This window comes from Odocoileus virginianus, chromosome 33, assembly GCF_023699985.2.
Source record: "Odocoileus virginianus isolate 20LAN1187 ecotype Illinois chromosome 33, Ovbor_1.2, whole genome shotgun sequence".
In the NCBI taxonomy this organism is placed as follows: domain Eukaryota; kingdom Metazoa; phylum Chordata; class Mammalia; order Artiodactyla; family Cervidae; genus Odocoileus; species Odocoileus virginianus.
The window spans coordinates 26,788,735-26,816,598 of NC_069706.1; the positions used below are offsets into that span (position 1 = coordinate 26,788,735).

Here is a 27,864-nt window from a genome sequence, read left to right on the forward strand (position 1 = left end):
ACTGGACTAGTGTGTGGTGAGTAGAGAGAGCTTGGACTCAGTAACAGAAGGGTACTGAGGGATGGGGGAGATGCATAGAAAAGTCGCTTAGGGCAGACTTACAGTCAAATAGCATCATGACTCCATGCTTTAGACATACAATGAAGATGAATGAAACACATGAAGAGAAAGGATTCAGAAAGAGCTAGTCAAGATGAAAATTAGCAAGACCTCTTTGTGAAGCAGACACAAGCAGAGGTGGTCAAAGGAGAGAGGCGTGGGCCTGGGCTGAGACCAGGGAGGGGCTGGTGGCTGGATGATTTTCTTTAGCTTTCATGTAGAGTCGGTTTAGTTCAGTCGCTCAGTCGTGTCAGACTCTTTGCAACCCCATGGACTGCAGCGCACCAGGCCTCCCTGTCCATCACCAACTTCCGGAGTGTACTCAAACTCATGTCAATTGAGTCGGTGATGCCATTCAACCATCTCATCCTCTGTCGTCCCCTTTTTCTCCCGCCTTCAATCCTTCCCACTATCAGGGACTTTTCAAATGAGTCAGTTCATGTGGAGTAGCTGGGACTAAAAATACCAGTGTGCACAGCCTCATGGAGAGTGCCTGGGGAAGATGAACAGGGAAAGGGAGAGGAAAGTCGAAAAGGGGAAGATGAACAGACTCTCCAGTCCCAGCAGCTCCATCTTGAGGAAACACCTGGGGGAAGTATCATGTGTGAGCCAAAGGTCAGGAGGCATGTGAGGAATGTGCTGATGGTAAAGTGAAAACGGGAAACCACCTAAATGCTCAAAGGAAAGGGTGAAATCAACACCTTTGTGTGGTGTAATTCTCACAATGTGTTACTCTCCAGTCATTGAAATGGACAGAGCAGAGCTATACATGTCAGCATGGCTGGATCTGGCCAAAGCTCGTGCCCAGCTGTGCCTGGCTTGCTAGGACTGGGAGTGGGGGATGCCTCTCCTTGGGATGCCGATGGCAGTGCTTTGTTATTCAGTCTACCGCAGGCATTCCTGGGAGGAAATAGACAGGGTTGTTCCGCATTGTGAGAACTGTCAGGGGTAGATCAGGGAGAGGTGAGAAGGTGACCTGAAGGTGCCAATTTCTTAAAAAAATTAATTAAATGTATCTTTTTATTTATTTATTGCACTGGGTCTTAGTTTCAGCATTCAGGATCTAGTTCCCTGACCAGAGATCGAACGCCCCCACCTCGGCCCCTGGCATTGGGACCATGGGATCCATTGGCCACTGGATCATCAGGAAAGTACCAAGGGTGCTAACTTCTATCCGGTGCCTCAGAGAAGAAGTTACATGTCCCTTACTCTGATTTAGAACTAGCATCTGCCTTTTTCCTTTCTGTAGGCCAGGTTTTGAGGTCCCCAGGTCTTCCTTTTCTGTAGGTGCTAATGGGAAGCAGGTATTGAGTCTTGAGAATGTTGCAAGAGAAAAAAAATTTCAGGAATCTCCTCTTTCTATGGCAACAGAGGATAGACACCACTCCAGGTCATATAAAATAGATTTAAAGGCTCTTATCTGAATAAAGTGTAGAATTGAGACTACTTATGAAATGTTAGGGCAGTGTGTAATTTCCTCGGTTCTGTCTCGTCACAACAAAAATTTCAAGCGACGGATGTTGAATCCCTTGGACAGAACGTGTCTCAGCTCTCGGACAGATCAGCGTTACAGCTCCGTTTTGTTTAGAAAATAAAAGGAAAATACATCCTCGCGGCGTGAGGGCATGCCGACCCAAAAGGCGCGAAGAGGAGAGCGCGAGAGAGCACACACGAGCGGGTGAGAGAGACCCCCGGCCCTTTGGCTCCTCTTTTTATATGTTTTTTTTCCTCCGCCTGGGCCAGCCCTGTGTAAATTGGGCCAGCCAGGAGTGCTGTTTTTCTACCTGAGGTCCTCACTCCCGTCTTCGGACCTTCCTTTGTTCTATTTTCATGGGCTTTTCCCTTCCTTGTCTTTTAGCCACCGCCCTTCTGGACTCCTTTCTCCTATTCTAACTACCTAACGTTCCCCCCTCAAGAGATGGGAGGCTCAATTCTTTGGGAATAGGGGCGTTGAGGTCTTTCTGGCTACTTCCTGCTGAACTGGAACGGCAAGGGGCATTGGGCCTCCCCCTCTTGCTAGTCTCAGGCCTCAGAGTCCTTATAGCGGTGTCCATCTAAGGACAATATTTTCCATGGTTGGCTGTAATTTTCTATATCCTTGTTGAACTGGCACTGAATGTTGTAGCTTGTTGACCTGGGCAGAGACAAAATGGGTTAGATAATTGATAATACATGGAGCAATCATAAGCAGCAGCAATATGGCATAACAAGGGCTAGTAGGGGCATTAGCCAACTCCAGATTCCCATCGCTAGGATGGCTCAAGTCCCTCCTTGTTCAGGGATCAGAAGATCTATCTCCTGTCTGTTTTGGAGTACAACCCCTGCCAAGTTGTGTTGGTTCTTTAGAGCTGTCCTGAGAAATCTTATCCCCAGAAACTAGATTTTTGGGGTGTTCATTAGAATGGCACTCATTTGTAGTTCTGAATATGTATCTGAGATCTCCCAGGGGCTCACAGGTATATTGAGTGTCCTCTTCTGTTTTCTTCCACTGCTTGACTCGTGAGTAGTGAATCCAGGAGTCGTGTCCTGGTACTTTGACTGCTGTGGGGGTAGAAAGTATTACAGGGTAGGGGCCCTTCCATGTGGCCTGGAGTTGAACCTTTGGAGACTCATCTTTCCAGACTTTAATTAGGACTTGAGTCCCTAGGGCATATAGCAGTGACTCCTTAGAATCTTTTGGGTCCTAGTTGACCCCCCCACAAGCGTATATCCTTTTGGAATTGACCAATGACCATGGTATAAGACTGGAGGGTCTGAGACTCTGGATCTAGGAAGAGGACATTGACCTAAAGAAAAGGTCCCCCATAGAGCATCTCAGAAGGACGAAGACCAACCTGTTCCTTAGGGGCAATATGGGTGTGGAGGAAAGCTATTGGTAAAGTCTCCTTCCATCCCAGAGAGGTCTCCTGGGTTATCTTTTTTATCGCTGATTTTAATAATTGGTTGGCTCTTTCTATTTTTCCTGAAGACTGAGGCCTCCAGGCACAATAGAGAAATAAGTAATGCCCAATGCTTTAGAGCCCCTTGGGTGACCTTAGAAGTAAATGATGTCCCATTGTCACTTTGTAATGACCCAGGCAGACCAAATCTCAGAATGGTTTCATGGAGCAGTTTTTTTTACCACCTCCTCAGCCCTCTCAGTCCGGGTGGGAAGGCCTTCAATCCATTCTGTGAATTTATCTATTATGACTAATAGGTATGTATACCCTTGAGAAACTGGCATCTGGGTGAAGTCCATCTTCCAGTCCTCTCCTGGATAGGTCCCACGTGGTTGGACAGGCTGGGCCAGCTGGGGTCTTCGAGCTCCTTGGGGGTTGTTTAATTGGCAAGTGGGACAAGAGGAGATCACTTGCCTTACAGTCGTTTGGAGGCCTGTTCCTCTGAAGGGCCTTTCTAGTAATCTTTGGAGAGCCTTTTCTCCTAAATGAGTGGTGGCATGTAAGGAGTTAACCAACTTCCATTGGAAGTTCCCAGGCAGAAAAAGGAGTCCCTCCATTTGGAACCACCCCATATGATCTTCTTGAAAGTCCTCACTCTTAGCTTTAAGAGTGTCACCTTCAGTATATGCAGGAGTTTCTGGCAAATTAGTCTGTGGAACTAAGGTGACCAGCCCTATTAGGTCATGGTTCTGTAACGCTGCTCTCTTAGCTGCCTGATCAGCTGCCTGGTCCCCTCGTGCCACTTCTGTGCTCTCTTTTTGGTCTCCTTTGGGAGACTGAAACCTCAGCGGGCAGATGGACTGCCTCCAAGAGTCTAAGGATTTGATCACCATATTTGATTGGGGACCCTCCGATGGTCAAGTGGCCTCTTTCTTTCCAAATAGCAGCTTGCACATGTAGCACCAGAAAGGCATACTTGGAGTCAGTGTAAATGGCTATTCTTTTTCCTTTTCCCAGCTCTAAAGCTCAAGTCAGGGCTATGAGCTCAGCTATTGGGCTGAAGTACCTGGTAGCAAAGGTTTAGCCTCTATGGTCTCAAAATTGGAGACTACTGCATACCCGCTCTTCTTTTTTCATCCAAGACAAAGCTGCTTCCATCAGTGTACCAGATTTCCTCAGGATTGGTCAGAGGGTCTTCACAATCCCTCTCGGGGTTTTGTCCAGTGGGCCAAGGTTTCTAGGCAAGAGTGAAAGGGGAGAGAACCCTTGGGGGTAGGCAGGAGGGTGGCTGGGTTAAGAACCTCACAAGCGGATATAGTGAGGCCTGGATTTTCCATCAGCATTCCTTGATATCTGAGGATTCTTTGATCAAACATCCATAAATGGCCTCTCCCATTTAGGAGTTGTTTCACTTGGTGGCTAGCAAAAATAGTTAATTTGCCCCCAAAAGAGAGTTTTAAAGCATCTTCTATCAGGACTGCAGTAGCTGCAAGATTTTGAAGGCACAGAGAAATTTCTTCCCAATAAGGGAGGAGAACAGTCTGGGACCACTAGAAACTGGTGGAAAAATATTTGTCCATCCCAGCAACAAAGTGTTCAGGTGAATCTTTTAGTAGTCTTAGATCTTATTGACAGCCTGAAGACTGGTATCTTTTTCATAGATAACATCCAGATTTTTCTGATGTTCTTATTTTTATCATTTTTTAAAATATTTATTTTCATTTATTTGTCTGTGCCAGGTCTTAGGTCAGTATTCTACATGGGATCTTTCAACTTTGCTGTGGCATGTGGGATCTAGTTCCCTGACCAGGGATAGAACCTGGGCCCCCTGCATTGGGAGCATGGAGTCTTAGCCTGGACTACCAGGAAAGTCCCTGATATCCTCATTTTTTTTTCCTGATATCCTCATTTTTTAACTGTGTGGCTTGTTGGATCAAAGCAGATGAATCTGATTTAAGGTCAACGCAAATCACTTTCAGGGCATGAGATACCCAATAAGCAAGCCCTGGCCTCATATGAGCCCTGCAGATTTTTCATCTAAGAAATTTCAGATTTCAACAAGACCTGCTCTCCAGAATAAGGGCTTGAATGGGGAAGTGAGCATACACAGACATTGTCTTGTGATGGAAGCCCAGTGGAACACCCTTGATCACATGCTGTGTTGGGCTAGAGACTGTGTGAACTGGAACTGGTTCCTCTCTGTTCCACTGTTAACCCGAGTCCCTTCCTATTCCGTCCCAGGAGGCTGGGTTCTATCCTGCTGTTGTCAGTCTGCAGGATCTCTCTGGGGCCCTTCACAAAGACAGTGTGTCCCTCCAGAGTGATGTCGATGTTTTCTGGAATGTCGTCAGTTCGGTTGCTGAAAATAGTCTTCTCATGGTAGATTCAGCAAAGAGCATCATAGGGTTTATTTTTTAAACAGTTTGTTAAAATTTTTTATTGTGGTGTAGTTGATTTATAATGTCTTTAAACGATTTTATTGAGATACAATTCACATACATAATTCCTTCATTTAAAGTATATAATTGAATGAACTTTAGTATATTCATGTATATGTACAACCATCATTATGACCAATTTCAGAATATTTTCATCACCTAAAAAAGAAACCCTGTGTGCCTTTTAGTTATCTATCCTTCTGCTCCTCCCAGTCAGCCCTAAGCCACCACTAATTTATTTTTTTCTCCAGATTTAGCTAATCTGGATGTTTTATATAAATTATGTAATATATGATATTTTGCCTCTCAATGTTTTTAAGTTAAATGTATTTAACTATAATTCTGCTTCATACCAAAATTCATCAGAATCAGTATTTTTCAAGATTAGCAGAACATTAGATTGGCAAACCCATAAGTTTATTTTGTCCTCCCTTCCTGAAGAAAAGCCCAGAGACTTTTAAAAACTATATATTTATTTACTTATTTGGCTGTACCAAGTCTTAGGTGCAACATGCAGAATCTTAGATCTTATTGAAGCATGCAGGTCTTTTAGTAGAAGCATTTAGGATCTAGTTCCCTGAACAGGGATTGAGCCTGGGTCCCCAGGATTGGGAGTGCAGAATCTTAGCCACTGGAGCACCAGGGAATTCCCTTTTGTCTTTTTTAAATGAAATGTCTGTAACCATTATCCTGTTCCTGTTTTGGGAAACAGCATATTTTAGTAGCAGATAATTTATTTCTAGAATTTTTTAAAAGGCTACTTTTTTCAATATATATTTGATTGCCTTGGGTCTTAATTGTGGCATGTGTGATCTTCATTGAGGCACGTGGGGATCTTTTGTTGCAGCATGCGGGCTCAGTAGTTGTGGCTCAGTAGTTGTCCTGAGGCATGTGGGATCTTACTTCCCTGGCTAGAGATCAAACCCACATCCCCTTCATTGGAAGGCAGATTCTTAACCACTGAACTACCACAGAAGTCCTCTTATTTCTTGAATTTTTATGTATGAACTCATTTAATCCTCACCACAATCACAGGTTCATGGATAGGGAGGAATTTTGCCCCAGGATGGGTCATACTCAAAATCTCATTCATACCCATTTTAAATGATGAGATATGGGACTTCTGAGCTGATGAGATTTAGATGAAATTTTGAACTTGAGCTGATGCTGTAATGAGTTGAGACTTTGGCGGATCTTGGGATGGAGTGAATGCACATTGCATGTGGGACAGACATAAATCTTTGAGAGCCAGACAGAATGTAGTAAACTGATTAATAATCCCTGGAACTTGCAACTGGTACTTAATAATCCCTGGTACTTAACATGATAAAAAGTGAAGATGTGATTAAGTTAAGGATATTGAGACAAGATTATCTTGGTTTATTCAGGTGGTTCTAATGTAATCACAAGGGTCCTTATAAAAAAGCAGAAAGGTCAGTCAAAAGATACGACAATGCAAATGAATCTGTCTATGAAACAGAAATAGAATCAGGAACATAGAGAATAGACTGGTGGCTGCCAAGGGGAAAGTGGGTAGGAGAGGTTTGGGTTGAGAATTTGGGATCAGCAGATGCAAACTGGTGTATGTAGAATCAATAAAACAATAAAGTCCTACTGTATAGCATGGGGAACTATATTCAATATCCAGTGATAAATCATAATGGAAAATAATATGAAAAGGAATGTATATATATGTCGTATATATAGATGTGTAGTCACTTTGCTGTACACAAAGTATACACAATTATTAACACAAAATTAACACAACACTGTAATTCAACTATTTTTGTTTAGTTGCTAAGTCATGTCTGACTCTTTGCGACCCCATGGACTGTAGCCTTCCAGGCTCCTCTGTCCATAGATTTCCCAGGCAAGAATACTGGAGTGGGTTGACATTTCTTCCTCCAGGGGATCTTCCCCTCCTTGGGGTCAAACTGGCATCTCCTGCATTGGCAGGTGGATCCTTTACCACTGTGCCATATGTCAATAAAAATAAATAAATAACAATATGACAGTGGAAGCAGAGGATCCGAGAGAGATTTGGCAGTGTTACACTGCTGGCCTTGAAAATGGAGGAAGGGGCCATAAGCCAAGGGATGCATGTGGCCTCTAGAAACTAGAAAAGACAAGGAGATTCTCCTCTAGTCTCTGGAAGAAGCCTGGCCCTGCTGACATACAGTTTTGCTTCCATAAAACCCACTTCAGATTTCTGACTTCAAGAATTGTAAGATAGTGTCATTTTGATTTAAGCCATGATTTTTTGGGTACTTTGTTACAGCAATAGGAAATCAATATAGGGTCACACTGAGCTTTGGTGTAAACAGCTTCTGAGATTAAAAACAGACAAGAGGAAAGGATGTAGCTGGTTGGTAGCAGAACAGAAAGAGGCAGACCTGGGCAGTTAGTAGAGAGTCTGCAGAAAAGCTGCACAAACCCTTGCTCTCCCTGAGCTAGAACAGGCCATTCCTTCTGGTCAGGCCGGATCACACGTGGCCAGGCTCCTGAGTGGCAAGCCCCATGAGGCTGAATGCAATTCACTTAAGGAATAACTTAACAGGATCATCTGGAAACAGAGTCTCCATTCAGGCTGAGGCGTCCCCCTTCAATGGAGGCTGTAGAGAGAGACGGAGGGAGGTGTCCCAGCAACTTCCTGCCTCAGTGTACTCCCACTCTCCCTGTGGAAAGTGCATCACAGTTATTTCAATCCTGTCTGGTTGTATGGACATAAGCCCCTCCTTCATTTTGAAAACTAGGTTTTAGGCATTCTCTAGATTAGCCTTTTTTTTTTAGTCCTACAATTTTGTTTGTTTGACCCCTCTGAGTTTATTTTTTTATTTTTAAAAATTGATATATAGTTAATTTACAGTACTGTGCTAGTTTTAGGTATACAGCAAAGTGATTCAGATACACACACACATACATATGTATTTTTTTCAAATTTTCTTCCATTATAGGATATTGCATGTATGCTGTCACTCAGTTGTGTCCGACTCTTTGTGACCCCATGGACTGTAGCCCACCAGGCTCTTCTATCCATGGGATTCTCCAGGCAAGGATACTGGAGTGAGTTGCCATGTCCTCTTCCAGAGTATTTTCTCAACCCAGGGGTCAAACCCACATCTCCTACACTGGCAGGTGGATTCTTTACCACTGAGCCACCTGGGAAGCCCATTATAGGATATGACAAGTTACTAAATATATAGTTTCCTGTACTATAAAATAAATCCTTCTTGTTTATCCACAAATCAGAATTTCTGACTCTTAAGTGTGCTCAGGAATCACCTGGGTATCTGAATCAGCAGATCAGGGCAGGCCCTGGGTGAGGATATTGCTGGTCTGCAGCAGCTTTGTGTAACAAGATTTAAGATCAGTCAGTCAGTCAGTCAGTTCAGTCGCTCAGTCTGTCTGACTCTTTGCAACCCCATGAATCGAAGCACGCCAGGCCCCCCTGTCCATCACCAACTCTCGGAGTTTACTCAAACTCATGTCCATCGAGTCGGTGATGCCATCCAGCCATCTCATCCTCTGATCAGGGCCTCTCAAACCTAAGCACACATCAGGATTACCTGAAGCACTTGTTAAAACAGATTGCTGGACCCCACCCAGAATGATTCAGTAGGTCTTGCTGGGGATTTCTCAGGTGACTCAGTGGTAAAGACTTTCCTGCCAAGCAGGAGAGGTGAGTTCAATCCCTGGGTCAGGAAGATCCCCTGCAGAAGGAAATGGCAACCCACTCCAGTATTCTTGCCTGGGAAATCTCATGGACAGAAGAGCCTGGCAGGCTACAGTCCGTGGCATCACAAGAGACACAACTTAGCGACTGAAGAACAACAGGTCTTGGTGGGGACTGAAAATCTGATTTTTAACAAGTTTGAGATGATGATGGTAATAGTCAGGAACCCCAGCTTTGAGAAACACTGCTCTAGAAGATGCTGTGACCCATAGCTTTGACCCTTTTGCGAATTTGGTGTCGTGTCCCCCAGTGCCAGGGTTTTTGTTCTTTAATTTACAAAATATTTTCATTGCTCCCAGACTCACTTGGAGGACTTAGTCATACTTTGTGTTTAGCTTATCTTTGTTGTTAAGAAATGTCTGAAATTTATGTTTTATTATCAGGGTTTTGGTGAGATTTGTGTATTAATAGAAGAGGTCTCTGAATCTCTGCTGGCTCTGGGGACTGCTGTTATTGAACACTGACCATGTGCCAGACCTCATCTCAGGCTCTTTGCAGCCTCAACGTGACCAACCTTTCCTTGACCACAGCATGGGCAGACCCCTCGGGCACCACCTGTCTGTGGGCCTCACCTCAAGGTCAGTGCTTGTGAATTTGTACATTACTCTCCAGGGTGGAGAAAGCGTCGTCTTTACCCATGCATGGAGTTCACCTAGCGCCAGGCATCACTCACTATCCAGATGACCAACTTTGCTACCAGATAGCGCATTCCCTTTAAGAAGGTACAGGGCACCCTGCAGTGCTGCCTGATGGTCCAGGGAAGGGCTGCGCTAACCCAGAGGAGAATGGGAGCAGGGGAGCCTAGGGAGGGCCCCAGAAGGAAGGGGGATGGAGAGGGGCTGACTGGGTGAGCCAAGCCCATCAGGTCCCCCCACGGATCCAAGGAGGCCTGTGCTGCCTGGACATCCAAGGCTGGAAATCACTGAGGGCCTGCGGTGACGGGGGCGGGGCCTGTGCAGGGGCGGTGACAGAGGCGGGGCCTTCGCGGGGTGGTGAGGGGGCGGGGCCTTCGCGGGACGGTGAGGGCGGGGACTGCGCAGGGCGGAGGAGGTGCTGGTGAGAGCCCCATTGGGCCTTCCGCTTGCGGGACTCTATCTACGTCACCCTGTTCTTCTACCTCCCTGACGGCCTCCACTGTGCTCTCAACAGACCCCCACCCGCCAGAGCTCACCACTAAGACAGACAGGCTGGGCAGGAAACACACACAGCCTCCTCTAGGGCCCACTTTATTTGGGAGAGGCGCGGGGAGGGCTTTAGGCCTGTTGTGCCCGGAGGAGAGCTCGCAGTTGGCCGATCTGCCAGTCGACACTGGAGCGCGCGGTGCCCCCCAGGGCCTCGTACTGCTCCACGCTGTGTCCGTAGTCCCACACGTGGTTCACGTCTCCCGAGAACAGAGGGCTGGGGGGAAGGAGGAGGTGGGCCAGGACCTCTCGGCCAACCCAGTCTCAGGGGGCCTGGGCTTGCTTCCCAGCAGATGGGGGGGGGGGGGAGACAGGAAGGGGGGCGCACCTGATGGTCTGCAGCTCCTGCAGTGACAGCTGATTGAGGGCGACCCCCTTGGTCTCGGCCATGAACACGGCTTTCCCGGAGGCCTCGTGGGCCTGGCGGAATGGCATCTGGGAGAGCCGGGTAGGAGGGCGGTGCTGACGCAACTTTCTCCACCCCTTGTTCTGTTGGGGTGCTGGCGCCGCCATGGCCCCCCCAACCCCGGCCTGGGAAACATCCCTGTCCCCTGGCCCCTCCACCCTGGCTGCCCCACACTCACCCCTTTGCGGACCAGGTAGTAGGCGAGGTCAGTGGCCAGCATGTCAGGACTCAGAGCCCGTCCCATGTTCTCACGGTGAATCTGGGGACAGCAGGCCAGGCCGGCAGTGAAGCCGGGCGCCCTGGGTCCTAGAACTGCCCGCTCCAGGCCCATCCTTCTCAGTCAGGATGTCCCCTGCCTTGGGCAGACCCCCTCTCACCCACCCTGTCCTGCTCTCTGCTTGAGCCACCATTTCCTAACTATTGATAAGTGTTAGCTGATCTTTAGAATGCATCAGAATCACCTGGAGGATTGATTAGACTATAGATTGTGTGGCCTATCCCAGAGCCTGTGATTCAGTGGGTCTGCAGGGGGGCCTAGGATTGCAGGTCTGTCAAGTTCTCAGGAGATGCTGATACTGCTGGTCCCGGGACCACACTTTGAGAACCACTACTTTAGAGACATACCCTGAGCTATATGTAGAAATGAAATTATATGAGGGGGATTTGCTTAAAAATAATGGTGGACAAGGTAGTGGGTAAAGATGGTTGAATCGAGAATGGCCATGAGCTGACTGTTGTTTAAGTGGAATGCTGTTACTATGTAGGGGTGTGTGGATGTGTGCATGCTCAGGCGTGTCTAACTCTTTGTGACCCTTTGGACTGTAGCCTGCCAGGCTCCTCTGTCCATGGGCTTTCCCAGGCAAGAATACTGGAGCGGGTTGCCATGTCCTCCTCCAGGTGATCTTCCCGACCCAGGGATGGAAGCCAGGTCTCCTGCATTGCAGGCGGGTTCTTTTATCGCTGTGCCATTGGGGAAGCATCCTCTCCACTGCTGTAGATTGAATCCTCCCACAGTAAGTGGTTAAAAAAGAAATCTAGTCGGGCCAGCTGAGGGGGCTCCTTGGATCTAACCCACTTCCATTCTCCTGCAGCAGCTTAAGTGTGTCTCTTCACTGTTCCCAGGGTAGGACCAAGCACATACCCCCTCCCTCTGCCCCATGTCTTCCGGACCCACCCACCCCTGCCTTTTCTCAAGATCACCCTCCTGGCACACCACCCCCAAGTTTAAGAGCCTCGGGGAGAAGAGGTGTGTCTTGCCTGCAAGGTAGAGATGACGCCAGTGGCCACTTGGAGGACGGCACTCATGGTGTCGGACACTTCAAACACGGCTTCCTTGTCCTCCTGGGAGACACGTGGCAGGAAGTAAGGGCCCAGGAGCTGGGTCCCCACGGAGGCTGGCCTCCCACTGGGAACACACAGCACCTCATACACCCCGCACTGAGGGAGAGAGAGCTCTCAGGGTGGTCAAGGGCTGGGTGTACACAATGAGAGATGGCAATTCTGTGGTGCCCCTGCCCGGATGAGCCAGGACCCCGAGAACTGGTGTGTGAGGTAGAACAGGTGGGTCCCAAACCTGTAAGTCCTTGTTGTAGGTGCTCGGAAGTCCCTTGAGTGTCATCAGGAGCCCAGCACACTGTGGGGAGAGGGAGGACTTCGGAGCCTGTCCAGGAAGTTCCCTCTGGACCCTCGGGTCAGTGCTGAGGCCATGCCCCCTTCCCTGCCTGGCTCACCCGCCCAAACACTCGCCCCGCCTTGCTCCGGATCAGCTCCAGGCTATCTGGGTTTTTCTTCTGGGGCATCAGGCTGCTTCCAGTGCTGGAGACAGAGATGTTGGGGCTGAAGGGGCTCCCGTGCCACTTGGCTGGTCTGCTGGGCAGCTCTGCCCGGGGCAGGGGTAGGGAGGAAGCCAGCCCTGCAGGGGGTGCAGAGCTGGGTGAAGGCGGGCACAGCCTCACCTGTAGGCATCTGAGAGCTGCACGAAGCTGAATTCCTTGGTGCCATAGAGGATGAGATCCTCAGCCATCCTGCTGAGGTGGGTCATGCACAGTGAAGCCCAGAACAGGAACTCGGCTTGTGAGAGAAAAGGGAGAGCAAGCTGTCTGCTCACCAGGCCTGTCTTGCTGCTCACCCAGCCTGGAGAGGCTCCAGGTGGGCCATATGGGGGTGGCAGGAAGCGTGGACTGCAGCCCAGAAGGCTCCTCTGTCCATGGGATCTCCCAGGTAAGAATACTGGAGTGGATTGCCATTTCCTCCTCCAGGGAGTCTTCCCGACCTAGGGATCGAACCCACATCTCCTGCTTGGCTTCCAGGACTCACCCACAAAGTCTCGCTCACTGGTGGCATCCATGCTGTTGAGAGTGATGGCCTCAAAGTCCAGTTCTGAGCGAGGTGGGAAAGGGAAGGCAATAGGGCTGGGCTGGAGGGCTGGGAGGGGCCTCTCCCTTCCCTGAACCAGGCTGCCCAGCCACCTCCCCCTGGACCCCTTCCCAGGGAGGCAGAGTAGGGAGGGGCAGGAGTTGGGGAGGTCTCTTGTACAGGCTCCAGGAGGGAGGCGGGAGTCCTGAGTCTCCCTGGCGCCACGCGCCCCTGGCATGGCCTCCCCAGGCCTCTCTAGCCTCAAGTCCACAGAAACAACCAGAGTCTCACCCAGACCCCTGCCCTCTCTAGGTGTGTGTCTGTGCGACTTGGTGGATGTTGAGGGTTGTCTCCTGGGAAAGGAGGGGCAGGGTGCCTCACCTGCTCGGAGCAGCTCCCGGTCCACACCCAGGGGGTTGCCTGCAATCGCCCCGCTGCAGAGTGGGGTGGGGTACTGAGTGAGCAGGGCTCCCGCAGGCGGGCCCTGGCCGTACACACATGCACATGCATGCTGAGTGCTGGCTGTCAGGGCCAGAGCCTGGTCAGCTTGGGAGCCAGACACCTGCCCCCTCAGGTGGGGAAACAAAGCTGGCTGGCTCTCCAGAGAGCCCTGGCTTTTCTCTGACGTACTTGTCCTCATCTTAGAGCTGAGGGCCCATGTATGGTCCCCTTCCCACCCTGGACAGGGAGGCTGATCGCCTGGCTTCCTGTCTGCCTCTGTCCTTCTTGGTTCCTCCTCTTCTGCTGAACCCCGAGGACTATACTAACTAGGTGGCAGGAACCCCACCCCACCCTCAGAGCACTGGACCCTGCTCACCTCCCCAGGGGCAGGACATTGATCCGCTTCCGCACCTCCAGCAGCCTTTCAGAGTCTCTGGTCAGAGCCACGGCATGGCTGTGGAAGGCCAAGAGGCCAGAGGGTCAGGGTAGCCTGGCCTGGACCCTCCCCTCTGCCACACCCCCTCATCACATCCTCCATCACGCATCTCCATCATGACCCCTCTGACCTCAGGATCCAGTGGCTCCAGCGGATGGGCTGAGCTCTTTGCAGGTGTGTGTACCCTGGGAAGAGGACATCACGTTCCCTGCGGGGAAGAGCAAGGACAGGGTGTCTGAGGGGCTCTCAAGATTCAGGTGAGGCCTGCCTGTCACACTTGGGACCCTGCAGGCCTGGGCCCCTCTTGAGAACAGCAGGGCAGGCTCGCCAAGGATCTGCCTGTTCAAGGGACCAGGTGACTTCCCGAAGACAAACATGGTGTCAGCGAAGGTTGGGAAGCAGGCAGTGTGCTGGGTCGTGGCTGTGGGGCCTCCAGGGGGTGAGTGTAGGACCAGATGTAGATCACACCTTCAGCTCCCGCCTCTGCACCTTGGCAGCAGATCTGGGCAGAGGCCAGGGCAGGGAGGAAGGTGCATGGCCGGCACCACTGGCAGTGAGAGGCTGAGTCTGTGAGCATGAGAGGAGCCCTGGAGGAGCCCAGAAAAGCTGGGAGCACTTTATAGGAGGCTGCACGGTAGCAGGCGTGCTGTGGGTGATGGTTCTGGTTTGTTAAAACTAACGACTTTATTGAGATATAGTCAATATACCAATCACCCATTTAAAGTGTACCGTCACCCCAAGAAAGAAACCCTTACTCATCACAGTCACTCCCTATTCTCCTGACACCTGTCTCCCACACGATGACATTTCTGGGCCCTTGTTTTCCCCTAGTTGTGAAGTCAGTGAAACCAGGGTCACCGCGGGTTGGGACAAGGAAGGCTCAACCCCGTCTCTGACACAAGTAGACTCTTCTCAGCAGTCATGTCAGCTTTGGGATGAGGTCAGTGGGAGGCAGCCCTCAGCTCTGTCCTTTGCCTGCCTTGCTGGGCAGAGACAGGGGACCTGAGGTGCAGGCAGCTGAGAAGGGACTCTCTGGCACCCCAGCAAGCCAGCCCCTTCCTCAGGCTTCAGGGCACCGGCCTGGTGCCTTAGCCTCCAGCCTGTGAATCCACAAAGGGTGAGCTCTCCTGCCTTCGAGCTGGGCCAGCGGGGCAGGCGATGCTGAAAGAAATGGCCCTCTGCTGGCTGCTCTGCCTCACTCGGCCCAGGAGTTCTGGGGCTCCCAGTAACCCAGAGCCTGGCCCCCCTGCCCTCTTCACCCCCGCCACTTAGGTCTGGCATTCGGGCTGCCCATCTGGGGGGAGCAGAGACCTTGGCTGCCCTCCTGGCCCTCTCTGCCACCTAGTGACCCTGGGACTCACGCCTCTGCCCGATCCACCATGGTTCTGATGAGTTCGCAGAGGAGGGCTGAGAGCGTGGAACAATTCTGCCGCATCCACAGCCTGAGGTCAGTGACCACCTGTGGGGAGGAGGAGCTGGCACTCAGGGACTCAGCCCTGACTCTGCTCCCTGGAACCCCAAGGTTGGGAAGGCCCTGGGTGGGGGGTCAGGGAGGTGGCGGCACCTGGTCATTCCGACTTCGTCCCGTGTGCAGCTTCCCCGCGGTTTCACCAATGAGCTCCTGGGGGTGGAGGGAGGCATGCAGTTGGGGTCTGCCTGCTCACAGCCCAGTGGGGTTAGCCCAGGCAGTTGCACTTCCTCCCTGGCCTGTGACCCTCCGTCCCTGTCCTGGGGTCCCCCAGATCTGCCCAGTCTCTGCCATCTCTGCTGATGCCTCCTGCTCTGAGCTCCCAGTGATGAAGCGGACAGAATGGTGGTGCTTATGCTCCAAGTGGCCCCAGGCAAGGCAGAGAGGGGAGGGGTAGGGGATGAGACAGTGGGTGTCGCACCTTCAGACGTCGCTCATTGGCCGTATGGATGTCCTCATCATTGGGGTTTAGTTTGAAGGTGCCCTGAGCCCATTCCTCAGCTACCTGCAGAGATGGCAGCAACACAGTGGGTCAGGAGGGTGGGCATCGGCAGCTGAGTCCTGGCAGCACTCCTCCCTTGGGAGCATCTCAGGTCCAGAACACCTTTCTCAGGAGCCACAGGAGCACAGGGGCATTGAGGGATGAAGGGAGATGGTCAGCGCTGCCCGTCGTTGAAGGGCACCTCTCTAGGCACCTGATCACTACCAGCGGAGATCCCTAGCCTGTCATCTCAGGATGTTACTGCAGCCTGTACTCAGGGATTTGGTGAAAGCCTGGGTCCATGGCAAGGGGCGAGGGGCATGCTCTGGGGTGTGGAGAGTACCTTGTCCAGGCCATGGAGTATCTGGTCCATCTCAGCTTTGGTGAGGAGCCCCGCCTTCTCCAGGCCCCGGCTGTAGGCTTTGCTGCCTTGCACGTCTGCCTCCCAGAGGTGCCGGTCATACGTGATGGATGAGTTGAACTTCTCCATGATGGGGTCCACTGAGCCGACAAACCGGCCACCCCATAGCTTCCCGCTCTGGCCAGAAGGGCAGAAGAGATTCATCTCCTCCCGCCTTGAGAACAATGCCTCCCACAAAGAGCCCCTGGGAGAGTTACCCAGTCTGACGGCAGGGGGAGCTAGTGGGCGGGGTTATTCTCACTGGACAGATAAGGAAACTGAGGCTCAGAGAGGGTCAGGAACTTGCCCAGAGTCACTCGGGGTGAATGTGGGAACCTGACTGGACACTGAAGTTAGGGTTCTTTCCCATCATGGGGCACTGCTCTGGGGAGATGGTGGCAGGCACCCTGAGACCACAGCCAAACTTCTGGGACCCCGACTGCCAGTGACCAAAGTGAGAAGTCACTCTAGAATCCAGCTCTGATGTATCAGGGACAGTGACAATTATACCGGGTAACATACGTCACATTCTCACTGTACCAGGCACCGTTCTCATTGCTTGGCACACACCAACCACAACCGTGCGAAGTGGGTACCCATCCTGTCCTCCTACAGAGAGGGAAAACTGAGGCCCAGAGAAGCTCTGTAATTTGTCCTTGCTGAGCATGGCAGAGCCAGGACCGCAGCCCCGCAGCCGGAAGTCAGAGCCCTGCTCTAAACCCCACACTCACTCCTCCAGTGCCTCTCGGCTGGCTCTGCTGTTCTGAACATTCGCTGCAGGGACAGGTGAGGAGGAACCCAAGGGGCCCCATCAGTCTCCAGTGAGCTGTATCTCCCTCCCACGCCTGGAGAGGGACCCAAGGTCCCAACCCCCACCTTACCTCTGGAGGGCACCCCCAATACACCCATTATCACTGGCCTTATAGGAGGTCACTGGCTGACCTGAGTCCCAAGAGTCAAGGGTAGAGGGATGGGGCAGAGGGCGTAGGCCAGGACATGGGACAGATCAGGGAGAGGGTGCAGAACCCCTGAGGGGCACACCCCAGCTTGCCAAGGATGGGAGCAGAGTGGTCTGGGGTGGAAGGGGGCATGTTTTGGAGGGGGTGGTTTACAGTGGCCACTGAGGACATATGTTCTCCTCTGTCCCCCTGCAATGTCCCAGACTCCTGTTAGCCACCTAACCATAGGCCTTTATGTAACCTCTCTAATGTCAGGGTTGCCCCTCTACACAATAGGAATAATAATAGTATTTATCTGGTGGGGTTGTTGTGAGTATTCAATTAGATTAAGCTAATTGCATACACAGCACAGTGCCTGGTACTCAGTAAATTCTAGATATTACTGAGGGAGGGGCCGAGGACTACCAGGGGTTAGGGTGTGCCTTAGCTCCACTCCTGTTCTCTGCATGTCCCCCTGGACCCTCCACCACCACCCCAGGCTGGGAGCTGATGCTTCAGTGCCCAGCAACCTCAGCTGCCAGAGGACTCTGCCCTGCAGACGCAGTCTCTGCCCTCCCTGTGAGCTGGATCCGCCCCTCGCCCTCATGCTGCCCGGCCAAGCCCAGATTTCCAGCAAAGCACCACGTGGGGCCCTGGTCCTCACCACTGGGGCCTGAGGGCCTCAGCCAGCCATTCAGGATGCAGAGCCAGGCTGCCCTTCAGCTAGGCGTCACCTGGCATCCCCTCCCCAGCAGGCCCCTGGACTCCCTTCATGGGTTGTTAGTAATAACAGCTATTTAACAACTGGGGCTGCAGCCAAACCAATTAGTGCCAACCCACAGGACAGCCTGGGGCAAGCAGAGGTCGCCCAGTGCCCTGGTCTCCTGAAGGCAGCCCATTCTGCAGTGGAGCTTGGGGCCAAGCTCCTACCCTGCTGGCAGGCATAAAAGGACTCCAGGGGGATGTCAGAGAGAGATGCCACCACCTGTACACCGAGGGAGGGGTGAGGTGGCAGGAGAGGGCACTGCTGTGAACCAGGGCACAGTTGGGCCAGAAGGATGTGAGGGGTGAGGGGGCAGGGACGTTGGTTGGCTGAGATGAAAGAGCAACAGCTATTGTTATTATTTTTAATTTTGCCATGCATGCAGCTAGTGGGATCTTAGTTCCCTCAACCAGGGATTGAACCCTAGCCCTCAGCAGTGAAAGCTGGGAGTCCTAACCACTGGACTGCCAGGGAATTCCCAGCAATAGTCAATTTAGAACACACAGGAAATACCAGTGTTATCCCTCTTAACGTCATTAGCCACAGTTTATTAACACCTACTATTGCTTGGCCCTGTGCTAGGCATTTCCAGATGCCGTTATACCCTCTATGAAGTTATCCCTATTTTACAAATGAGGAAATATGCTCAGGGAGGTTGAGTGACTGCTTCAGAAACCAAGTCTGTTTGGCTGCAAAGCCCAGGCCCTGCCACAGGCCCTCTGCCATGACCCAGAAGCTAGCAGAGCAGACAGTCTTAACAAACTGAGGCCCACAGAAGAAGTGACTTGCCAGCTAATGGGTGCCAGAGGGGTCTGGAACCCACACCTTGCGCTTCCCAGGCCCAGGGTTCCCTTCTCGGCATCAAGCAAACAGCCCCTTTTACCTGAAAGTTTCAAAGCAATGACCTCACCATCCGGTACCTCACAGAGGAGGCAGAGAGCTAACATTCTCCCCATCAGCCAGGTAAATCGAGGCCCAAGGAAAGGGATCTGTGGCCCAGACTCCTGCCACTCGGTCAGGGAGAGAACCCAGGAGTCCTCTGGCTCTGAGGGGGAGAGGCCAGTGGGACCGGAGCCACAGGGCACACAATTCCCTGCCTCCTGGCTCTTAACAAACACAAGAGTGCGGTGGCCTCGGCTGCGCGGGGACAGCTGCTAAGGCTGGGGAGGGGCATAGGACGGGAGGGGTGGGGCGGGGGGAGGGGTGAGTGGGAGGGAAGAAAGCAATGAAGACGTGGGGAGGCTGAGTGAGTGGGAGGCACCTTTCCCCGCCAGGCCCAGATCGCTGTCAGGTCAGGTGAGGTCAGAGCCGCTTTCCCCAGGAGTGCGCGTTGATGGGTTTGCCACATGGGCTGGGGAGAGCTGAGGGACGGGGGAGAGCAGATGGTGGCGGGGACACGGGGAAGAAGGGACAAAATTCTCTTCCGGGCTCTGGCAGGTGCGCCAGGGGGTACCCATTGCCTGGAGCCAAAGAGGACAGTACCCCAGGGCGGCAGGCGCAGGTCACGCCCCGGCTGGCTCCCAGGGCGCCCCTCGTCCCCATTTGGAGGCTTGGAGGACGGGCGCCCCCGAGGGCCCTCTCACCTCCGATGCCATGTTGGGCGGTTCCTTGTCCTCCGGGAGCCTAGGTCCTCCGGGTCTAAAAAACAAGGCGGGACTGACGACCTCCTAGGCCACCGGGCGGGGTCCCCCGGGCGGGTCCGGCACTGGGTTGGGGCAGCGCGCCTGGCGGAGGGCAGTCAGTGGAGGAGGCGGACGTGGGTAGCGCCCAGCGCGCTCTCCCGGGTCGTCTGCGTCCTCCGCTCCCGCCCGTCCGGCCAGTCCGGCCGCCGCACACTTACGCCGCCCAGGCGCGCCGCGAGTCTCTTGACCAGCCACTGGGCTGGGCTTTTCTGGCTGGGAAATCGTCAACAGCGGCCCGGCGCTGTCCCCGCCCCCATCTGCGGGCTTACCAATCCCAGGCGGTCCCGCCAGGTGGGCGTTGCCTCCTCCCTCCAATCCTGGTTGTGGGCGGAACCGTCTCCGGAGCGGATTTGGGCTGAGCGGCCCCAGTGAGAGCCTAAGGGGCTGGGAGGGTGGCGCCTGAGCGAAGACGCTCTAGGCTGCGGACTGTTCCGGGCCCTGGAGGTAGATCTGGGATAGGGGTAGAGGTAAAGACTCTGGGCCGCGCCTGGCGGGCTCACTGGACGTGGAAGCTGAAAAGCCACGCCCAATTCTTCATTCATTCAACAAACTCGTACTCAGCACCTCCTATGTGGTAGGTACAGTTTATTAGACACTGAAGAAAAAGAAATGAGCATAAGAAATGATGCTTGCCTCAAGAAGTTCATAACAAAGCGTGGACAAGGTGTGCAGCGGGGCAGCGCAGTGGGGCGTTTATCTTGGAGTATTCAGGAAAGATTTCCTTGACATGATTAATTATTCAACAGAAATGATAGCCTGGGTTCTAGGGATTAGGGGGCCTCAAACTTCTGCTCTGGAAGTTCTACATTCTGGAGGAGATGTCCTCTGAGTTGGGTCTTGGAAGATGAGAGTTTGTTGTTCAGTCGCGAAGTCCGACTGGGACCCCATGGACTGCAACACTCCGGACTGCAGCACTCCTCTGCCTCCACTATCTCCCGGAGTTTGCTCAAATTCCTGTTCATTGAGTCGTTAGCTCAGCGAAAAGGGGAGGGGTTAGAACATTCCCTTTAGGGGATGGGCAGCCTGGGCAAAGTTCGGGAGGCCAGAGGCCATAAAGTGAAAGATACACTTAAAGAAAGGGAAACCCTTATTTATTTATTTATTTTTAAATATTTTTATTTATTTGGCAGTGCCAGGTCTTAGTCATAGCATGTGGGATCTACTTCCCTGACCAGGGATCGAACCCAGCCCCCCTGCATTGGGAGCATGGAGTCTTAGCTGTTAGACCACCAGGGAAGTCCCAAGGGAAACCCTTAGAGTGGCTATAACAAAGGGTCGGGGCTTGAGGATGGGGATGGGGAGAAGTGGGAAGTAGGTTGGGGCAAGTTTGTAAACGGCCTTGAAAGTCAACTGAGAAGGTTTGGACCAATAGCTGGAATACCTCATGGGTTGAAGATTTTTAGCCCTTACTAAAGTGTGGGATTACTTGGAGTTCCTAGAATGCATAAAGCTGTTGCAAGGTTTCCTAAATGCTCTTCCCTATGCCTGGAAAACCCTTCCCTCCCTGTCTTGCTACTCTCTTTCATCCATCAATATTGGAGCCAGTGTTGGAAAGAACCCCCACTGATCCAGATGCCTAGCTCTGGGCTCCTGTATGCTCCCAGGAAAAGAGGGAGACTGGGAGGGAAAGGAAACATTCTTAGATCATGACGTCTCTGGAGCATCTTCAGAAATCTAAAGCTCTGGCTACCACCTGAGGAAAGAAAAGGTTAAGGAAGAAATTTGGAGATAGCCTGAGGCATTGCCAGTATATAAATAGAACAACAAACAAAATGACAATGATAGCTAATACTTCTTGACTTCTGATTGTCTAATACTTCTTGACTTCTAATTGTGTCCCAGGCTCTATCTATGCTGAACATATTTTATAGTGATTATGTACTTAGATCCTCACAACAACCTTCTGTGGTCAATGCTATAATTATTCCCATTCTGCTGATGAGAATACTGAGACTGGGAGTCACAAAACACCCAGCTAGGAAGTAGCAGAGCTGAGAATGACCTTCAGGAGTATGACCACAAAGCCTGTGTTCTGTGCAGGCAGCATCCATCTGGGGAGCCTTGACCCCAAGCAAATCTGTGTTCATTTTCTTTGCCAGCTTGGCAGCCCAGGACTGTTCAGACAATGAATCATACCCATTTTCAGCTGAGAACTGAGTGCTATATGGAATTTACCTTCCTTGGGAGAGTGAAAACTTTGTCTGATCTCTCTCCCCTGAAATGTCCACATTGGTACAGCAAAAGGGTCTGGAAGAATTTAGTGTAGAACAGGGAGAAATCCCTAATGTTGGCAGGAGACAGGCGGGGTTGGAGTTGACCAGAGAAGAGTGAGAATTCTGGCTCGGACACTTTCTGACCACTCTGTGAGCTTCACTGTCCTCTCTGTGAGTCAGGCCGATCATAGTGCTTAATTCTCAGAAATTCCTGAGAAAAGTGAATGAGACCATTCTAACACCATACCTGGTATGGTAACACCTACATATGTACCTAATGATATGTACCTAACACCTGGTACACATCCTGAAGGAGATTTAGTGAGGATTTGATGAGTGTACAATTGTGAAAGGCTCAGATCAGCTCTCTGGCAGCTTGTAAGCATCTAGCAAATCTTAGTATTCTAGACTCTCCCTGGGTAACTTCACTTTAAAGGCTTCAATTTCTACTTAAACCTTCAATAACTCTATCTGTGATTTTCTTCTGAGCTCTAAACCTGAACGCTTTAATGTTCAACAGGATATTTCTCCTTGGAGGACATACATGAAGCTTAGCTCATGTTCTAGCCCTTTGTATATCCAGTACTTAATACCTCTGCCTAAAAAGTTAGTTAAGAAAAAACAAAAAAAAACTATTTTCTAGGATAATGTGCTTTGGTGGGGGGGTGGGGGGGAGAACATAGGCAGCCTCAAGTTAGGAAAGTTGCAGGGAGGCTCTGAGTGGGGACAGGCCAGGCAGGAATTTCGGCTATGTTGCCTGGGTTACCTTTTCATGCAGTCTCATTCTGGGCAGCCTTCCCTTGGGGTTGGGCCTCTCTCGTGACTACTTGGCTGTCCCCATGGGATAGATTGGCTGCATATGGCCCCCAAAGTCTTAGGGGAGCATCTGTTGGAGAAACAAGTTTAGCCATCTTATCATGGGGCCCTCAGAGGCACTCATCTCTTCTGTGGAAGCCCATCCTTGAAGGCTTGGACTTGTGTGTTCTTCCCCGCTCCCAGTTCAAACACCCCTGGCTTTGGGACGCCTCTCCACCTCATTAGTCATCCCCTCCTCTGTTCCATAGCGTCTAAACACAGGGTATTGTAGTTATTGATGTCCAGAGCTCATTCCCAACTAGGCTGGCAGCCAGCCAGGGCAGGAGGTGTGTATCATTCATATTTGTATAATCACTACCCAGTGGGCCATCAGGACATGTTTGTTGAGTGAATAACACAACAGGGACTCTCCATATGAATTAGGCCATCTGGGTGTGGGTTGACATTTTATTTGTTGATTTTTAAAGTAAATTAATTGTTTTAAAAATACTTTTGTAGGGAGTTCCCTGGTGGTCCGGTGGTTAGGACTCAGTTCTTTCACTGCTGTGGCCCTGGGTTCAATCTTCAGTCAGGGAACTAAGATTCCACAAGCCATGTGACTTGGCCAAAAAAAATTTTTTTTCTATTTTGTAGTTTTAAAATAACATGTAAAAAAATAAAATACAATAACATGTATATTGAAAAACGTTTTAAAAATTGCAAATGTGTAAAGTTAAGTGTTAAAAATTCCCCTCACTTCCCTTCCAATGCAGGTGTCACAGGCAAATACCAGTAAAAACCATTTTAACAACTTTATTGATATATAATCCAAATATCTTACAATTCACCTATTTAAAGTGTACACTTTATTGTTTTTTTAGTAAATTCACAGGGATGTGCAACCATTACCACAATCTAATTTTAGGACATTTTTGTATCTCTCCAAAGAAACTCAGTACTCATCAGCTTCCCATCACCACCTCTACCCCCTCCCAACCCTAAGCAGTAACTACCAATCCACTTCCTCTCTGAAGATTTTTTTTTTTTGCCTTTTCTTGGACATATCATATAAATGGAATCATATAATATGTTGTCTTTTGTGTCTGGCTTCTTTCACTTAGCATGTATTTGAGGGTCATCCATGTTGTAGCATGTATAAGTACTCCATTCCTTTTTATTGTTAAATAGTATTCCATTGTATATATTCCATATATTCCATTGTTGCACAGTATGCAACAATACTGTGTGTTGCATTTATCCAGTCATTAATCACCATTAGCAATTTAATACCCTTCATGTATTTGTTCAGATTTGCCTGGGTTTAAGTCCCTACAGGCCTAGACGAGTGACTCTGGGTAAATTATAATCTCTCCAAGCTTGGTTCAGTTTCCTCAGCAGTAAAATTTGGATAACAAAGGAAACTACATAATGGAGTGTCATGACTGTACTGTCACCGTAATTATTATTTGTTGAGCACTCAGTATGTGCTAGGCACTTTAGATATCTAACAGATCCATGATTTATACACTAGGGATTTAAGGTTAGGAGAAGTTACGTAAACTCCCAAGGTTACCCTTAAGAAAGTGATGGAGGTAAGTAGAATCAGGTTGCTTGGAAAACCTGCACTGTTAACTGTTAAAATCATGGAATAGCAAAGCACTTATCAAGAACCTTGCAAAGAGAATGTTTAGTAAATGATAATTGCTATAACTATAAAAAAGTGGGAAAAGATTAGCAATTGACTCATTGTCTAAAGACACCAACCGCCCACTTCCCTGGTGGTCCAGTGGCTAAAACTCCATGTTCCCGGTACAGAGGGCTCTTGTTTCATCCCTTGTTTGGAAACTAGATCCGGCATGTCGCAACAAACACCCAGAGAAGCCGAATGAATGAATGAATGAATGAATAAAATTTAAAAAGATAGCATCTTAAAAAAACAAAGGACACCTGTCATTCTCATTTTTGGCATATTTCCTAACAGTCTTAAAGGAATATTTCAAACATACCAAAAATCCAGAAGATAACAGACACTGATGGTTCTGTTGTTGTCTTTTTTTAAGAGCACAAAACTTAGATTAGGTGGTTCTAGCGCCAATATTCTTAGATATTTTTTTCCCATGCTTATTTTTCCTTAAATTACTAGTCATACCACATCATTTTCCATCTTTTAAAAATCCTATCTTGAGCATTTCCCCAGCATATAAATTATGCTACATGGTTTCTCATGTTACATATATTATACCGTATGGGTGAAACAAGATTGATCAATTCCTCATTGCTGAGTATTTACGCTCTATCTCAGCAACATTATCGTTACACATTGATCTTTCTTCAAGTATCTGATAATTCCCTTTCGGCAAATTCCTAGAAAGGCCGAAAGGTCGGAGGCTGTGCTTCTCATTAAGGTTCTTTACACTTCCGTGCTAAGTAATTCCGATGAATGGGAAATGGAAGGAGGCTGAGGTCTGGTTTTGTTTTGTTTTTAAGGTTTGCTTTTCCCCCCCGCCTTTTAGAATGTTTTATTCAAGTATAACACACAAACGGAACAGTGCACCTATGCATGCAGCTCACTGGATTTTCATAAACAACGGAACACACCGCGAACCCAGCACCCAGGTCCTGAAATAGTGCGTTTCCAGCAGCCCCGGGCCGCCTCGCCCCTCGCCATCGCTACCATCCGAAGGGTCTTTAACGCCGGAAAGACCTGCTAATCCGATTATGTCTTTGGCAACTTACTAAAGTAAGTTAATACTACTTCTATACAACCTAGACAACGAAAACGCGAGCTTAATGTTCTTGCAAACGCTTAACATTCTGATTCCGAGCCACGCGAAGAGCGTAGGGGTTCAAACGGCTAAGACGGGCCCGCCCAGCTCGCGGCCCCGCGGGAGTCCTCCAGGCTCCCGGCGTGCATCGCGGCGATCCCGGCGTGCATCGCGGCGCGCGGAGCCGGCTCCCGGGCGTTCGGCGTGGAGCCCTGAGCCGCGGCGAGACGGCCGGGAAGCTAGGCGTGTGCTGGTGACCCGAGGAGAAGAGGCGGAGGCGATATGGAAGTGTGAGTGGTTCGCGGGCGCGTAGCCGGCTTTGGGCCGACGCTCACAGCTCGGGACGTCTCGGCCCTGGGAGCCGGGAGACGTGGGCCTTGGGCGACCTCTCGTCGCGGCGCGCCGGGTCCGGAAGGGGCTCTCGCTCTGGCCCGCTGACCTTCGCGCCCACTCCCACCGCGTGCCCAGGTCGCGGGGCCGCGTGCCAGTTGGCTCAGCTGCCTTTAAGTGCCTGTTCCCTTCCTCATCCACTCACTCTTGTTGCAAGGGTCACCGTGGGGAGCCAGGATCAGTGTCGGAACCGGGACTGAGGTATAAAGCCCCCGGTCCGGCCTGGAGGTACCAGGAGGAAAGATGGGTAAATCCTGGGGGGGAGCTTTGTTTAGGGGCCGTGGGCTCCTGGGGAAGCCTTAGTCAGAAGAAGTGCTCTCCGAGTTTGATGGGAAGTTTGTGTGTTTAGGGGTGTGTGTGTGTATTTAGGGGTGTGTGTGTGTGTTTGTGTCTCGAGAGTAAAAGCCATTCTAACAATTTTAACTCTGCATAGCCTTTTCCGTGTCTGCTCATTGTTCCGCGTGCAAATGGTAGTTTTTACGCCTTTTGTGTAATGAATTTTTCCATGGTTGACAAGTATCCGATGCTGCAGTGCCATGGACTGCCGCATGCCGGGTTTCCCTGCCCTTCACCATCTCCCGGCGTTTGCTCAAACTCGTCCTTTGAGTCAGTGATGCTATCCTACTACTTCCTCCTCTGTCGTCCCCTTCTGCCTTCAGTCTTTTTCAGTATCAAGATCTTTTCGAAGGAGTCGGCTCTTCACATCAGGTGGCCGAAATATTGGAGCGTCAGCTTCAGCATCAGTCCTTCCAGTGAATAATCAGGGTTGATTTCCTTTATATTAACTTAAAGTCATCCCCATATTGTGTGTTCTTTGGCACTGATTAATACTTATATTTTCCTTTTTGTTTTGTGCCACATGTTTAATGTTTAGATGTACTAGTGTTTTTCAGGCTTAAAAAAAAAGGCACAGTAGGTATATGTAAATGAAAACTTCCTAAAACAATACCATACACTCTGATACTGTCTTCTCTTTTATTAAAATAGAATCTTAACCCACTAAATTGATTTTGCAATCCACTAATGGGGTTTAATATGAAACTTGAAAAAACATGCAAGTATATTACTCTAGTCCAACCCATTATCAGTTTTTCCCTATTCAGTAAGCATTTCCTGTCAGCATACAAACTTGTTTTAATTTATCTGTCTTAAAAAAAGATCCCTTGTCTTAACTAAACTCTGCCCATGGATGGAGGCAGTCCTGGTCCTCTTGCTGTGACTCACTTGGGAAGCCAAGGCAGGCATGGACAGGTGAAAAGGGCTGGATGGTGACCTGGAGTAATTTATGAGTGAGTGACACTGAGACTTCATTTCACACATACACATTTTTAAAAGTACTAAAAGTATGGCCAGACCAGGGGGCAGGGGCAGTAATTCTCATACACTTCTGATGATAATATAACTTAATTCAGTTCTTTTGAAGACTCACCTGTATCAAGAGCCATAAAAATGGCCATGGAGTGGTGGGACCAGAGGCCATGATCTTAGTTTTTTGAATGTTGAGTTTTAAGTCAGCTTTTTCACTCTCCTCTTTCAGCTTCATCAAGAGACTCTTCAGTTCTTCTTTGCTTTCTGCCATAAGGGTGGCGTCTGCATATCTGAGGTTATTGATATTTCTCCCAGCAATCTTGATTCCAGCTTGTGCTTCATCCAGCCTGGCATTTCACAGGATGTACTCTGCATAAAGTTAAATAAGCAGGGTGACAATATACAACCTTGACGTACTCCTTTCCCGATTTTGAACCAGTCTGTTGTTCCATGTCCAGTTCTAACTGTTGCTTCTTGACCTGCATACAGGTTTCTCAGGAGGCGGGTAAGGTGGTCTGGTATTCCCATCTCTTTAAGAATTTTCCACAGTTTGTTATAATCCACACAAAGGCTTTAGCATAGTCAGTGAAGCAGAAGTAGATGGTTTTTTTTAATTCTCTTGCCTTTTCTAGATCCAGTGGATGTTGGCAATTTGATCTCTGGTCCTTCTGCCTTTTCTGAATCCAGCTTGAA

General features: G+C 50.1%; 2 protein-coding genes and 1 long non-coding RNA gene across 8 annotated transcripts in view; 2 read left to right on the forward strand and 1 right to left on the reverse strand.

The window, feature by feature from the left end:
- Nucleotides 1–9,706, forward strand: part of LOC110127034 (uncharacterized) — a 38,711-nt gene extending 29,005 nt beyond the window's left edge. The window contains exon 5 of the long non-coding RNA XR_011485527.1: nt 9,533–9,706. This is a non-coding gene — a long non-coding RNA (uncharacterized lncRNA). The remainder of the gene's footprint in view (nt 1–9,532) is intronic.
- A 653-nt stretch (nt 9,707–10,359) lies between these two features.
- ASL (argininosuccinate lyase) lies at nt 10,360–19,913 on the reverse strand. 4 transcript variants are annotated; one of them, XM_070461262.1, is made up of 17 exons: nt 19,859–19,913; nt 19,602–19,656; nt 16,261–16,455; nt 15,858–15,941; nt 15,533–15,589; nt 15,330–15,427; nt 14,099–14,176; nt 13,909–13,986; nt 13,473–13,525; nt 13,053–13,115; nt 12,692–12,806; nt 12,467–12,572; nt 12,310–12,369; nt 11,994–12,077; nt 10,915–10,995; nt 10,659–10,765; nt 10,360–10,547 (listed from the first exon to the last, which is right to left on the reverse strand). In XM_070461262.1, the coding sequence occupies exons 2-17, from the start codon at nt 19,611–19,613 to the stop codon at nt 10,403–10,405; spliced, it is 1,416 nt and encodes a 471-aa protein (XP_070317363.1). In that variant the 5' UTR covers nt 19,614–19,656; nt 19,859–19,913; the 3' UTR covers nt 10,360–10,402. The 4 variants fall into 4 exon arrangements, with proteins under 4 accessions (XP_070317363.1, XP_070317364.1, XP_070317365.1 ...); XM_070461263.1 differs by lacking the exon at nt 19,859–19,913 and adding an exon at nt 18,929–19,063 and having other exon boundaries at nt 19,602–19,830; XM_070461264.1 differs by lacking the exon at nt 19,859–19,913 and adding an exon at nt 18,902–19,063 and having other exon boundaries at nt 19,602–19,829.
- A 5,712-nt stretch (nt 19,914–25,625) lies between these two features.
- The window catches only part of CRCP (CGRP receptor component), a 41,285-nt gene continuing 39,046 nt past the window's right edge, over nt 25,626–27,864 (forward strand). The window contains exon 1 of one of the 3 annotated variants that reach the window (XM_020873947.2): nt 25,626–25,763. Coding sequence is in view for 1 of the 3 variants with exons in the window: in XM_020873917.2 (XP_020729576.2) it covers nt 25,756–25,763 (8 nt within the window). In the remaining 2 variants the exon portion in view is untranslated. Of the gene's footprint in view, nt 25,764–26,049; nt 26,111–27,864 lie in introns of those variants that run through there. The other 2 variants (XM_020873917.2, XM_020873953.2) reach the window with 2 other exon arrangements.